At 41.2% G+C, this 15,899-nt stretch overlaps 1 protein-coding gene across 1 annotated transcript in view; it reads left to right on the top strand.

Moving 5' to 3' along the window:
• KIAA1328 (KIAA1328 ortholog) overlaps positions 1-15,899 on the top strand; it is a 791,949-nt gene that overhangs the window by 699,024 nt on the left and 77,026 nt on the right. The window contains exons 9-10 of the mRNA XM_053701048.1: positions 1,290-1,450; positions 7,950-8,046. Of these exons, the coding sequence (XP_053557023.1) occupies positions 1,290-1,450; positions 7,950-8,046 (258 nt within the window). The remainder of the gene's footprint in view (positions 1-1,289; positions 1,451-7,949; positions 8,047-15,899) is intronic.

Consider the following 15,899-nt stretch of genomic DNA (forward strand, 5'->3'; position numbering starts at 1 on the left):
GCGCAATATATTGTAAAGTAACTATCTCCTTCACATAAAGCATATAAGTGAGATCCCCTTACTGAGGTACACAGTTATACAGTTATCAAGGTAAGAATTCCCTTTAAAACAATCCTGTGGGGCCTTGTAATACTGATGATGCATCCTATAGAATCTCATCAGACTAGAGAGCTTTAGAGAATTGAGCTCTGTGTACTTAAGAAAATCGATGTCCATAGCAACATAGTGAGCAGAGACGTGGTCTATTTTGCACCTAATATAGACAAAAGCCGCTGATGAACCAAATATTTGCAATTTAAACTCTGTCTACTTTTGAAGTCACCATCTTTCTTTTGATCAATGTGACTTGAATCCATCTGAACAGCCACAGAAGGTGAAGCGTTTGCCTTTCCTCACTTTTCCACATTGACCACTTTCCCCCTGAGCCCCATTCTTCTTCAGATCTCTAGCTCCAGTTCTGGTCAGATTTTTATGTTTATTATCAACTAATTCTCTCTTGCTTTTTGCTTCCAAATTTCTGGAACAATTGGAATTCTTACACTTACTAAAGTCTTTTCTCTCTTCTCTCTTTTCTCCACTTGCAAGCTGGTTTTCAATCTTCCTACTCTCAGAAACAGTCCCATCAGTTCCCTTAGCAGCAGAACAAGGCTGTTACTTCATACCCATTAAAGTAAATCCACAGGCTTCCGCACTCAATATAATCCTCATTTACCCAAAGAATGGCATTGATCCATTTGTATCCCCTGGGTGGATTTTATTATTTTTTCTACTATTGCTTAGTTTTAATATTTTATCAATAAATGCATGCTATTGCATCTCCTTACATGGATAAATGAGGATGATATAGTGTGGAGGCCTGTTTACTTTGTATTGGCTCCTTGCAACTATAGACATCCTCCTGTGGTAGCAGATTACCATCCATATAAAAAATGTATTCTTTATATATATATATATATATATATATATATATATATATATATATATATATATTGCATAGAGTACTTTACTTTCTGTTAAAATTTACTGGTTCTTATCTTACTTAGGGTGGTTAATATTTCATAAGAGCATGATGCCAATGGTTGCTTCATGGAATAAACTTCCAATGGATGTGGTAAGGATAAACCCTGTAAGAAAATACAACCCACCTATTACAGAATGTTTTACTTAACGTGTAAAAGCAAGGACATTCAGTTGTTTCCTACATCCTAAAAACATACAGTATTTGTAAATTTGGTGTGACTTTGTATCTATTTTTGTCCTTACAATATTCACCTCTTCTTTGTTTGCAGCCCGGTGAAGCCAACATCTGAAGATACCTCTACTCCACCAGCCAGAAAAAGTGGTAAAAATCAGAACAAAAGTGTAGGCAGCAGTCCTGAGAAAAAGATCTCTTTGTGTAGAACTCCAAAAGATGTGTTGTTGGTACACTCACAGAATGGGTTTAGTAAAGGTACGTTTTTAAAATACTAAACAGTATTAATGTTAGTAATGTGTCTATTAGTGAATACATTTAGGGCTCAACAAACTTAGGTTACAGGGAGTCAATGGAGCCTTAAAGTTAGGCCATGCTGCCCTGTATTAAAATCCCGCCCCAACCACACCTTACATTTATTTTCTATATATACATACACTCACCAGCCACTTTATTAGGTACACCTGTTCAATTGCTTAGTAACACAAATTGATAATAAGCCAAACACATGCCAGCAACTCAATGCATTTAGTTCAAACCGAGCATCAGAATAGGGAAGAAATGGGACTTTGAACGTGGCATGGTTGTTGGTGCCAGACGGGCTGCTCTGAGTATTTCAAAAACTGCTGATCTACTGGGATTTTCATGCACAACCATCTCTAGGGTTTACAGAGAATGTTCAGAAAAGAGAAAATATACAATGAGCGGCAGTTGTGTGGACAAAAATGCCTTGTCAGTGGTCAGAGGAGAATGGGCAGACTGGTTTGAGATGATAGAAAGGCAACAGTGACTCAAATAGCCACTCATTACCAAGGTATGCAGAATACCAACTCTGATTGCACAAAACATCAAACCTTGAAGCAGATGGACTACAGAAGCAGAAGACCACACCGGGTGCCACGCCTGTTAGCTAAGAACAAGAAACAGAGGCTACAATTCACACAGGATCCCCGCAATTGGACAATATAAGATTGGAAAAACGTTGCCTGGTCTGATGAGTCTCGATTTCAGCTGCGACATTCAGATGGCAGGGTCAGAATTTGGCGTAAAAAACATGAAAGCATGGATCCATCCTGCCTTGTATCAACGGTTCAGACTGGTGGGGGTTGTGTAATGGTGTAGGGGATATTTTCTTGCCACACTTTGAGCCCCTTAATACCAATTAAGCATTGTTTAAATGCCACGGCCTACATAAGTATTGTTGATGACCATGTCCATCCCTTTATGACTACAGTGTACCCATAGTCTGATGGCTACTTTTAGCAGGATAATGCATCATGTCACAAAGCTAAATTATCTCAAACTGTTTTTTTTTAACATGACAATGAGTTCACTGTACTCCAATGGCCTCCTCAGTCACCAGATCTCAATCCAATAAAGCACCTTTGGGATGTGGTGGAACGGGAGATTCACATCATGGATGTGCATCTCAAAGCAGTGTTTGGTGTGACTACTCTTTGCCTTCAAAACAGTATCAATTCTTCAAGGTACACTTGTGCAAAGTCATTGACTTTGTAGTCAGGTGCCTGATTTAACAATTTATACTAAATGCTAATGATCATCAATTTAATTTGTAGTTGGAAACACAATCATTAGCTGAAACAGAAACAGCTGTGTAGGAGGAATACAACTGAGTGAGGAACAGCCAAGCTCTGCTAACATGGTGAGGTTGCTGAAGTCAATTTAATGTCAGTCATACACCCTCGCAAGACTGGGTACAGCAACAAGACACATGGTAATTATACTGCATCAGAAAGGTCTCTCCGAGACAGACATTTTAAGGCAGACAGGGGTTTCCAAGCTCTTCTGAAGAATTACAAAGAAACTGGCAACTTTGAGGACTGTAGACGCAGAGGTCAGCAAAGGAAACAGTGCAGCAGAGGAAGACACACCATCCTTACTTCCCTTTGCAATCGGAAGATGTCCAGCAGTGCCATCAGCTCAGAATTGGGGCCGGCTACTCCTGCATAGCTCCTTTCCCTTCTGGCTACTCCTGCATAGTTCCTTTCCCTTCTGGATACTCCTGCACAGCTTCTTTCCCTTTTGGCTACTCCTGCACAGCCCCTTTCCCCTCTGGCTACTCCTGCACAGCCCCTTTCCCCTCTGGCTACTCCTGCACAACCCCTTTCCACTCTGGCTACTTCTGCACAGCCCCTTTCCCTTCTGGCTACTCCTGCACAGCCCCTTTCCCCGTTGGCTACTCCTGCACAGCCCTTTCCCCGTTGGCTACTCCTGCACAGCCCCTTTCCCCGTTGGCTACTCCTGCACAGCCCATTTCCCCGTTGGCTACTCCTGCACAGCCCCTTTCCCCTCTGGCTACTCCTGCACAGCCCCTTTCCCCTCTGGCTACTCCTGCACAGCCCCTTTCCCCTCTGGCTACTCCTGCACAGCCCCTTTCCCCTCTGGCTACTCCTGCACTGCCCCTTTCCCCTCTGGCTACTCCTGCACAGCCCCTTTCCCCTCTAGCTACTCCTGCACAGCCCATTTCCCCTCTGGCTACTTCTGCACAGCCCCTTTCCCCTTTGGCTACTCCTGCACAGCCCCTTTCCCCTCTGGCTACTCCTGCACAACTCCTTTCCCCTCTGGCTACTCCTGCACAGCCCCTTTCCCTTCTGGCTACTCCTGCACAGCCCCTTTCCCCGTTGGCTACTCCTGCACAGCCCCTTTCCCCGTTGGCTACTCTTGCACAGCCCCTTTCCCCGTTGGCTACTCCTGCACAGCCCCTTTCCCCGTTGGCTACTCCTGCACAGCCCCTTCCCCCGTTGGCTACTCCTGCACAGCCCCTTTCCCCGTTGGCTACTCCTGCACAGCCCCTTTCCCCGTTGGCTACTCCTGCACAGCCCCTTTCCCCTCTGGCCTACTCCTGCACAGCCCCTTTCCCCTCTGGCCTACTCCTGCACAGCCCCTTTCCCCTCTGGCCTACTCCTGCACAGCCCCTTTCCCCTCTGGCCTACTCCTGCACAGCCCCTTTCCCCTCTGGCCTACTCCTGCACAGCCCCTTTCCCCTCTGGCCTACTCCTGCACATCCCCTTTCCCCTCTGGCCTACTCCTGCACAGCCCCTTTCCCCTCTGGCCTACTCCTGCACAGCCCCTTTCCCCCTCTGGCCTACTCCTGCACAGCCCCTTTCCCCTCTGGCCTACTCCTGCACAGCCCCTTTCCCCTCTGGCCTACTCCTGCACAGCCCCTTTCCCCTCTGGCCTACTCCTGCACAGCCCCTTTCCCCTCTGGCCTACTCCTGCACAGCCCCTTTCCCCTCTGGCCTACTCCTGCACAGCCCCTTTCCCCTCTGGCCTACTCCTGCACAGCCCCTTTCCCCTGTGACACTGTGTGTCACCAAAAATGCGGCGTTTCGGACTCTTAGTCCTTTAAGGGACATGAAACCCCATTTTTTTCCTAATTAATTTCTATTACTTAATTTGCTTCATTTGTTATCCTTTGCTGAAAGGTTTATCTAGGAAATCTCAGGAGCAGCAAAGAACCTAGGTTCTAGCTGCTGATTGGTGGCTGCATATAAATACTGACGTGTTCAGTTAGAAACCAGCAGTGCATTGCTGCTCATTCAACAAATGATACAAAGAGAATGAAACAAATTTGATAATAGAAGTAAACTGGAAAGTTGGTTAAAATCGTATGTTCTACCTAAATCATGAAAGGAAATGTTTGGGTTTCATGTTCCTTTAATCATGCCCGTTTCCACTCTGCACAACAAAAGGGTGAGCGCTAATAAATAGCTAGTGATATATAAGCATGTAAATACAATTAGAATTGCCAGCAATTTGGCATGTTAAAGGAAAGTTCAATTTCAGATTAAGAAGTGTATCTTTCTTCCCAACGATGGCAGCCTCCTCCTCACCAACAATGGTCCAGAGATGCTAAATAAAAGACAAAACAAAGGGGCGCCTCATGTGTAGTATCATCAAATAAGCATAAAGCCACAGAAAAAAGCCAAATGGGTACTCACAAGGCTCTGGAGCACACCTATGTGCTTGTAGGGACAGGCTGCAGATTTTATCAGGTGTGACAGCTCACCCACAGAGGATATCAGTCATTAACTGTAGTAGGAAAATAAAACACAGGAAAAGCACCAAATTGTGCAGATCACAAAGGATATGGTGTTTGACTTAGCACAAAGAAAGATTGGGTACTCACATATTAGATGAGCACACTTATGTGCCAGTAGGAGCAAGCTGGCATATTATGGTAAGGTGTGTCAGCTCACCACCAAGGGACTTTTCCTTAGGATGCAATATCCAAAAGTGGCAGACTTCAGTGTGTTAGGTTCCACTCCAAGCAGGTGCAGGCAGGTAAAATCACTCACAAGAGTATTTTTTTAAAAATTAAAAAGTTCTATTTATTAAAAACTAAATTAAAATACATATACAAAGGAGTGAACTAGGGGCATACAGTCAAGCCCCCTGTAAATGCAACGCGTTTCTCGGCTCATACGCCATTTCCTCAGGCATCTGCACCTGCTTGGAGTGGACCTGCACCTGCTACACAGCCCCTTTCCACTCTGGCTATTCCTGCACAGCCCCTTTCTACTCTGGCTATTCCTGCACAGCCCCTTTCTACTCTTGCTATTCCTGCACAGCCCCTTTCTACTCTTGCTATTCCTGCACAGCCCCTTTCTACTCTTGCTATTCCTGCACAGCCCCTTTCTACTCTGGCTATTCTTACACACCCCTCCCTTCTCTGACTGGTCCCTACACTTCTCCTCTCCAACCTGTCTGCCCCTACACACACTCTTCCAACTCTAACTACCCCTGCACACACCCTGCTGCTAATGCGTAAGACTTAGGTATAATGAGTGTGTGTGTGTATATGTATGTGTGTATATATATATATATATATATATATATATATATAATGTAGTAGATAGCGCACTCGCCAGAAGCCGTAATACCAGGGTGCAAAGATAATGCATAAACAGATATGATTGCATGTGCATTAAAGTTTGCTGTGTTCTAAACCCAGAGAGTGAAATCATTATATCTGTTTTATATATCAAAATAAATATATATATATATTTATTTATGATGTTCATCAAACTGCTGCCCTCTAGAAATTGTCAAACCCTCTCCTTGAATGTCCCCTGCAGCTTACCTTTTACACTAATTACCTTTTTTCTTTTTTGCCATTTCTATAAAAAAAAATCTGTAAGAGATTGGAAAGCACAGATCTGAAAGGAAGAAATAGCTTGCAACACTAGCCAAGGCCGTCCTTGTATTAAAAAGGACTTTCTCTCTTTCCAAATGGTGTCATCAGAGAGAACTGAAACGGCAGCCAAGGTTAATCCCTTCCACTGCACAGCAACAAAAGCCTGAAGACTGCCGAGGACTTGTGTCCAACAAAAATCAATTTCTAATTTGAACAAAATCATTTTTGACTAACAGGGGTTCAGGCCCTATTACTGTTCGTCTATAGTCTGCTGACATTTGAGTGCTGTCTGTTGTGCTCAACGAATCCTAATAGTCATTTCATAGCTCTTCAACTTTGTATTAGCTGCACCAATCAATTCACCCTTAGAAAACTACGTTCTCTTCCAGTCAATTTTATGAGCTGTGGGTTTTAAGTGTGTTTTATCGGAAGAACTTATTTTCCTTTTTCATATATTTACGGAATGCATAGGTTAGTTTTCAGTGTATAAAGGAATAAGGATAATCGATTTGGTGCGTCAGCCACAGTTCCGTCAATCTACACAGAAATGATTATTTGTAGTATTTTGGTTAGCAGTGGAGAATTTTTATCTACTATGTTAAAGAACTTGTAATCAATATTAATCCCTTTTAAATAACTTTTCTTTAATGTTTTCTATCATTCATATGCAATAGCAGTATTTAAACATGGTTAACATATATTCTATCCTAAATATTTGGTGTAACAGCTGTTTAAATTTAAATTGAAACAAATACAGCTGTATCATTTATACACTTTCTATTAAAAAGATTTATGATTTAGATAGAAAAGGTGACTTTAAAGGGACGGTCTAGTCAAAATTACGTTTCATGATTCAGACAGAGCATGCAATTTTAAGCAACTTTCTAATTTACTCCATTTATTATTTTTTCTTTGTTCTCTTGGTATCTTTATTTGAATGTAATCTTAGGAACCGGCCCATTTTTGGTTTTGCACCTAGGTAGCACTTTTTGATAGGTGTCTTAATGTAGCCACCAATCAGCAAGCTCTACCCAGGTGCTGAACCAAAAATGCGCCAGCTCCTAAGATTACATTCAAATAAAGATACCAAGAGAATGAAGAAAAATTGATAATAGGAGTAAATTAGAAAGTTGCTTAAAATTGCATGCTCTATCTGAATCATGAAAGTTTAAGTTTGACTTTCCTATCCCTTTAAATAACTTTCTAATTTACTTTTATTATCATATTTTCTTTGGACTCTTGGTATCTTTTGTTGAAAAGCAGGGATGTAAGCTCAGGAGCGTGCACGTGTCTGGAGCACTATAGGCAGCGGTTTTGCAAGAGCACTAGATTGCAACACTATTTCCTTCCATGTAGTGCACTAGATGCTACCTAGGGGAATTGCACAGTATGTTCTGTCTGAATCACAAAACATTTTTGGGTTTCTTATCCCTTTCATATTCATTGGCTACATTCGTTTTGTACCTACAAATAGCACCTGGTTGGCAACTCTTGGGATAATAGATATATTGTAGACACAGCAATTAATGTAAGAGATTATGTCATTTGTCATGTGTGCTGAATAATTCATGTATTCCTGTTTATGCTGATTGGTTTTAGACTGCAGAAAGTATTCGTCAACTCCTCCCACAGCAGCAAGTGTGCAGCCAGAACTCATGACTGATGCTGTATCGCCAGTGCAGCGAAGCTTATGTCGGTAAGAGAACTCTGCTTACTGGCAGCTTCCCCCATATTCTGAGCATTGTAACAACAGTTTACTATATGGTGCCCAATAATCTTGTAAAAGTGAGCTCACCACACTGAGTGATGTGTAAACCCTTATTTTGTTACATATGGGCACATTGATGCTATTCAATCTTATCTGTATTCAGTATTTTACATTAAACTAATGTTTCTTGTACAATGATATATAGACTTTATCTCACTGAGGCATCTTTTATTTAGTTATTTGTTAAAAAAAAATTCTATGTTGTGGCTAAAAAATATATTACTGTTAAAAAAAAGTTACTATCCTGTTAACAAAAACAACTTTTTTTTTTTTAAAAGGGTTTTCATGTTTATCAGCAGAGCTGTGGGTGTCGTCTAAGACAGCCAGTGAGGATGCATTTGACTTTAGTATTAATGTAAACAATTTAACCGAACATTTTTGTTTTTGTCAATGTCTCTGTCTATCTAGACATAAAGGCAAACCGCTTAGCTTGTCAATTTAAAGGGACATTCAAGTCAAAATAAACTTTTATGATTCAGAAAGAGCAGCAGTTTTAAGACACTTCTTTTTATTTGCACATTTTCTGGGTAACAATATTTTACTGAGCATATGCACAAGTTAACAGGGTATACGTATACTAGTCTGATTGGCTGATGTCTGTCACATGACACAGGGGGCCGGAAAATGGAAGAAAAAATAAATTTGTCAGAAAGAAAAATCTACTGTTTATTTGAAATTCAGAGTAGGTGTTATTGCATTGTCTTTTTATTATGCACGTGTTAAATAAGTAATTCTACTGCATTGAGTGGTCCTTTAAGTTCCCAATCAAATTTTAAAAACAATGACATTGTTTTAATGAATTTGCCCCATATAAAAAGATACTAATTAGTTCTGTTGGGTGGGAGTTTGCATTGTTTTATTTAGAATATATATAATAGAAGCTCTCTTTGCATTATTGGTCCAGATTATAAGAAGACTGAATAGTTTGTGAGGGCGGATAATTTCGTTATTGGGAAGTCCGTCTGTTTCCATCTTACATACGTTATCAGTTTACCCATTAACGTGAGCAATAGCCGTATTATTTCTGTTCCTCAGCTCTGCCTATAAATCTGTTTATTACCTGCCACTGGAAACCCTATATAATTGAAACATACCTAGAATTGAGACTTTTCTTCACGTTTATGGAACACTCTTCTTTTTGAATATAAATTGAAAATCAAATCTGCGTAATTGACAGACACAGTTACCTTTATCCTATAATCCAGCTTTATTGGGAATGGCATTTTTGTCTGTTTCAGGCATTTGATATAAATTTAAATGCATTACACTGTGAAAGGATCATAATTATATTGAAGAATGTAGCTTTTTTTCCCATGGCTTTGATAGTATATCACCCCTTTTATCAATGATTCAGTGCTAAAAACAGAGCGAATCGAGGAGCGTTTTAGGGAATTAGAAATAAGACATAATAACCTTTGAATTTTTGTCCCTAGTTGTAGAGAAAAATAAAATAAAAAACAATATTGAAAGACACAACAGAACATTGTTTTACAGGGCTTAGTGTTTTTCATTTTAGATTTAGAAATGCTAAAACCAATAGAAAGGACACTGACCACAGATGTAGCTGCCAGATTTTTATTACATTTTCTTTTTACCCCTTTTGGATTTTGGCCTCTTTCCTGGGGTGGGAGGGAAGCGAGGTGATATTTAACAGCTTTTGCTGTGGTGCTCTTTGCCACCTCCTGCTGGGCAGGAGTGATATTGCCATTAGTAATTAGATGATCCTTGGACTCATCGTGTCATTAGAAAGAAATAAAACTAATTGTATGATGCATATGGGCTCTCTTTACAGATGAGAATTAATGACCAAGTAACACGGACAAACGGCATCTCTTATGGTTATATCTTATCCTCATTCTCTGCAGATAAAGTCTTCTCTTTTTGATTATGGCTTAAAAAGGTACTAAGTTCCCCCATACATTTATTAATGAAAATTTGCAATATACAGTCATTGTTCATGTGGCTTGGTTTAGATATAAATTGTGCTTCTTTTTCATTAATTTATAAATATACGTGGAAATAATTTTTGAGCTCAAAGCCCATTTAAAGTTGCACGTGAACATTTTCACAATTTTATTGTGATACAAATAGATCGTTTGCCTTTATTTTGTCATTTGAAATGTCTTTGCCTGTTAAAACTGCTGCCTATGCTGCAGTATTGTATTGTAAACAAGAGGCAGCACCAGATATCAGTCCCAAATGGTGGTGGGAGATACAGAGAGATAGCCCAGCCCATTTGAAGTGTGTTCCTGCAGCTGCTTTAAATACAATAAACTTATCAGCTGCTTGCCAGAGTAAATTATCCCTTTAATCTTGTTTCAAGGGCACCTATTATTACATTACTTTCAACACATAGGAAACTAAAACAATTGCATTTATATATTCTAATATTATTTATATTCTATACAAATGTTTATATAGATAGTCAACAATCAAGTAAATAAGTGAAAACAAATATGTGGAGGTACAAAACAATACAAACTTGGTATATATAAATGTTCATTGTATTCAAAGCTTCTACAACAACATCCAATCAAATGGGCTTGTCTCTTCTCCTGATTGGGAGGATGATTTCTGCTGCTGCCACTTCGTTACATAGTTTTCAATAGCCAATACTACAGAGTACTTAAAATTATAGAATTGCATTTAAAAACAAATTATGCTTACTAGATAATTTCCTTTCCTTCTGTATGGGAAGAGTCCACAGCTGCATTCCTTACTTGTGGGAAATACTGAACCTGGCTACCAGTAGGAGGCAAATACACCCCAGCCAAAGGCTCAAATACCTCCCCCACTTCCTCATAACCCCAGTCATTCTGCCAAAGGAGCAAGGAACAGTAGGAGAAATATGGATGAAAAATGGTGCCAGAAGAGTAGATAAAAAATTTAGGGCCGCCCATCGGAGCACACGGGAGGGAGCTGTGGACTCTCCTCATACAGAAGGAAAGGAAATTACCTGGTAAGCATAATTTATGTTTTCCTTCTTAATATTGGAAGAGTCCACAGCTGCATTCCTTACTTGTGGGAAATACTGAACCTGGCCACCAGGAGGAGGCAAAGACACCCCAGCCAAAGGCTTAAATACCTCCCCCACTTCCTCATAACCCCAGTCATTCTTTGCCTTTCATCACAGGAGGATGGCAGAGAAGTGTGGGAAGATTATGGAGTAATCGCTTATGGAGGGTAGTACTCTTCAAGATGGGACAGGAGTTTTAAGTAGTTCTGTCAGGTTCTCAGTGAGAGCATGGATGAAAGTTAGAGTCTAGAGATTCAGGGATAGTCTTTCTGCGAAACCATCCCGACTCATGTTAACAGCTCCATAAGCAATCAGTGTTGACGAGTTTCGCTGCTTGCTTCTTCGCTCAAGTCCATGTCAGAAGCGCTGCTACAATCTGTCAAACTTGAAGGACTGTGTCACTGTTCCACGGCGCAGATTCCGGTAAGATTGTTTCATTACTATACACTCATATTAACGATAGAAGACAGGGTCGCAGTGTGGCTCCTTTATCTTTATGGAATCAAGGGTTAATATCTCCTGAGGGGGATTATTGAACAGTGGGGAATAATTTTATACAGGGAGTGCAGAATTATTAGGCAAATGAGTATTTTGACCACATCATCCTCTTTATGCATGTTGTCTTACTCCAAGCTGTATAGGCTCGAAAGCCTACAACCAATTAAGCATATTAGGTGATGTGCATCTCTGTAATGAGAAGGGGTGTGGTCTAATGACATCAACACCCTATATCAGGTGTGCATAATTATTAGGCAACTTCCTTTCCTTTGGCAAAATGGGTCAAAAGAAGGACTTGACAGGCTCAGAAAAGTCAAAAATAGTGAGATATCTTGCAGAGGGATGCAGCACTCTTAAAATTGCAAAGCTTCTGAAGCGTGATCATCGAACAATCAAGCGTTTCATTCAAAATAGTCAACAGGGTCGCAAGAAGCGTGTGGAAAAACCAAGGCGCAAAATAACTGCCCATGAACTGAGAAAAGTCAAGCGTGCAGCTGCCAAGATGCCACTTGCCACCAGTTTGGCCATATTTCAGAGCTGCAACATCACTGGAGTGCCCAAAAGCACAAGGTGTGCAATACTCAGAGACATGGCCAAGGTAAGAAAGGCTGAAAGACGACCACCACTGAACAACACACACAAGCTGAAACGTCAAGACTGGGCCAAGAAATATCTCAAGACTGATTTTTCTAAGGTTTTATGGACTGATGAAATGAGAGTGAGTCTTGATGGGCCAGATGGATGGGCCCGTGGCTGGATTGGTAAAGGGCAGAGAGCTCCAGTCCGACTCAGACGCCAGCAAGGTGGAGGTGGAGTACTGGTTTGGGCTGGTATCATCAAAGATGAGCTTGTGGGGCCTTTTCGGGTTGAGGATGGAGTCAAGCTCAACTCCCAGTCCTACTGCCAGTTTCTGGAAGACATCTTCTTCAAGCAGTGATTTTCATGCAGGACAATGCTCCATCACACGCGTCCAAGTACTCCACAGCATGGCTGGCAAGAAAGGGTATAAAAGAAGAAAATCTAATGACATGGCCTCCTTGTTCACCTGATCTGAACCCCATTGAGAACCTGTGGTCCATCATCAAATGTGAGATTTACAAGGAGGGAAGACAGTACACCTCTCTGAACAGTGTCTGGGAGGCTGTGGTTGCTGCTGCACGCAATGTTGATGGTGAACAGATCAAAACACTGACAGAATCCATGGATGGCAGGCTTTTGAGTGTCCTTGCAAAGAAAGGTGGCTATATTGGTCACTGATTTGTTTTTGTTTTGTTTTTGAATGTCAGAAATGTATATTTGTGAATGTTGAGATGTTATATTGGTTTCACTGGTAAAAATAAATAATTGAAATGGGTATATATTTGTTTTTTGTTAAGTTGCCTAATAATTATGCACAGTAATAGTCACCTGCACACACAGATATCCCCCTAAAATAGCTATAACTAAAAACAAACTAAAAACTACTTCCAAAACTATTCAGCTTTGATATTAATGAGTTTTTTGGGTTCATTGAGAACATGGTTGTTCAATAATAAAATTAATCCTCAAAAATACAACTTGCCTAATAATTCTGCACTCCCTGTATGTTTGTTTATTTAATTTTATGCTGCTTTTATGTGTGAGATGTTTTGGCGTTCCTGGACCAGCACTTCCAGTTTATTGCGCTTCCGTTTGGTCTAGCTATGGCTCCAAATAATTTTGCGAAAAGTAGACCATTCGGAATCTCTCCTATGTCTTGTTTGATTCCATGAATGGAAGATAAATCTAGAGAGAGTTCTCTTAGACTCTATAGACAGGAGAATATTTCTAAATGACCAGACACGTTGCAAACTAGCTTCAACATGTCTTGCCCTCCAAACCTCCTTAAAGGGACAGTCAACACCAGAATTTGTGTTGTTTTAAAAGATAGATAATCCCTTAATTGCCAATTCCCCAGTTTTGCATAACCTACACAGTTATAATTATACACGTTTTGCCTCTGTAATTACCTTGTATCTAAGCCTCAGCAGACTGCCCCCTTATTTCAGTTCTTTTGACAGACATGCATTTTAGCCAATCAAAGCTGACTCCTCCATGGTAAATTCACGTGCATGAGCTCAATGTTATCTATATGAAACACATGAACTAATGCCCTCTAGTGGTGAAAAACTATCAAAATTAATTTAGATTAGAGGCGGCCTTCAAGGTCTAAGAAATTAGCATATGAATTTCCTAGGTTTAGCTTTCAACTAAGAATACCAAGAGAACAAAGCAAAATTGGTGATAAAAGTAAATTGGAAAGTTGTTTAAAATTGCATGACCTATTTGAATCATGAAAGTTTTTTTGGACTTGACTGTCCCTTTAAGGCCATTTGTGGGTCGATGTGTGGAGGTGATTGGTCTCATGGTGTCCAGCATGGACATCATTCCCTTTGCCAGGCTTTCACCTGTGCATGCTGATGCAGTGGAACGGCAATCTTTCTGATCAGTCTCAACAGATTTCTCTGGACAACCGCTCAAGAGAATCGCTCTCTTGGTGGGTTTGTCTGGATCACTTGTCCCGAGGGACGTCTGTCTTAGACCATCCTGGGAAATTGTGACTACGGTCAAAAGTCTGTCAGGATGGGGAGCTGTTTTGGGTGCCAGGATGGCACAGGGCCTATGGACTCAGGAGGAAAGCTCTCTCGCTATCTCATTTTGGAGATTTACAATATACAATGCTCTGAAGGCTTGGCCTCTGCTGGCTTCGTCCCAGTTTATCAGATTCCAATCAGACTTTATAACCTTGGTGGCTTACATCATCCATCAGGGGGAACGAGAAGCTCCCTAGCTATGAGGGAAGTATATCGGATTCTGGAGTGGGTGAAGACCTGTTCACTGTCATCGATTTACATCCCGGGTGTGGACAACTGGGAAGCGGATTTTCTCAGCAGACAATCCTTTCATCCGGGGGAATGGTCTCCCGAACTGTTTGCGGAGATTTGTAAAAGTAGATTTTATGACGTCTCGCCTCACTACCAAGCTACCCAGATATGGGTTGAGGTACAGGGATCCTCAGGCAGAGCTAACAGATGCATTAGCATTGCCTTGGATGTTCAATCTCTTTTATCTTTTCTGGATGTTACCACTACTTCCTCGTGTAGTAGCTTGTAACAAGCTAGAGCAGGCGTCAGTGATACTGAGCGCTCCATCTTGGCTGCGAGGATATGGTTCGCAGATCTAGTGGGGATTTCATCATCTCCTCTGTAGAAGTTACCTTGTCGCAGGGATCTGCTGAACAAGGTCTCTTTGATCATCAATATCTAGATTCTTTGAGGCTGACTTCGTTGAGTTTGCACGCTTAGTCCTAGCCAAGAGAGGGTTTTTGGAGAGAGTTATTTATGCTCTTATTCAAAGCCGGTTGCTCGTCACATCTATCATAAGGTGTGGAGGACCTACTAATTCTGTTTTCCAGGATCAACTAGAGAAGGGTTTTTCCGTAAGTCCCCTGAAGGGACAGATTTCAGCCGTCGGTTTTACTGCACAAGAGGTTCGTTGAGCTTCCAGATGTACAGTCATTTGTTAAGGCTCTGCTAGGATCAGACCTGTGTTTAGATCTATTGATCCTCCTTGGAGTTTAAATCTTGTTCTTATGGTTTTGCAACAAGCTTCGAAGGGGCCTATGCATGAAGTAGACATTCATTTTTTGTCTTGGAAGGTTCCTTTTCTACTGGCTATTGCCTCTGCGCGCAGGGTAACTGAGATTGCTGCCTTGCAATGTGTCCCTCATTATCTGGCGTTCCATGCTGATTAGACTGTTCTCCGAACCAACGGCTAGGTTACGAGTCTTGCGTTAGCCGTAAAAAGCAGCATTGAGAGGTCCCAACACTGCTTTTTTCCTAACGCTGGTATTACGAGCCTGGCAGGTACAGTTGTACCGCTCACTTTTCGTCCGCGACTCGAGCTTACCGCAAATCCCCTTACATCAATTGCATATCCTATCTTTTTAATGGGATTTGCCTAACGCCGGTATTAAGAGTCTTGGAAGAAGTGAACGGTAGACCCTCTCCTGTCAAGACTCCTACCCCATTTAAAAGTCAGTAGTTAAGAGTTTTATGGGCTAACGCTGTAACATAAAACTCTTAACTAAAGTGCTAAAAAGTACACTAACAGCCATAAACTACCTATTAACCCCTAAACCGAGCCCCCCCCCACACACACACACACACACCGCAAACACTTAAATAAAATTTTAACCCCTAATCTGCCGGCCATCTGCGCCACTTTAATAAATATATTAACCCCTAAA

Source organism: Bombina bombina, chromosome 2, assembly GCF_027579735.1.
Source record: "Bombina bombina isolate aBomBom1 chromosome 2, aBomBom1.pri, whole genome shotgun sequence".
Lineage (NCBI taxonomy): Eukaryota > Metazoa > Chordata > Amphibia > Anura > Bombinatoridae > Bombina > Bombina bombina.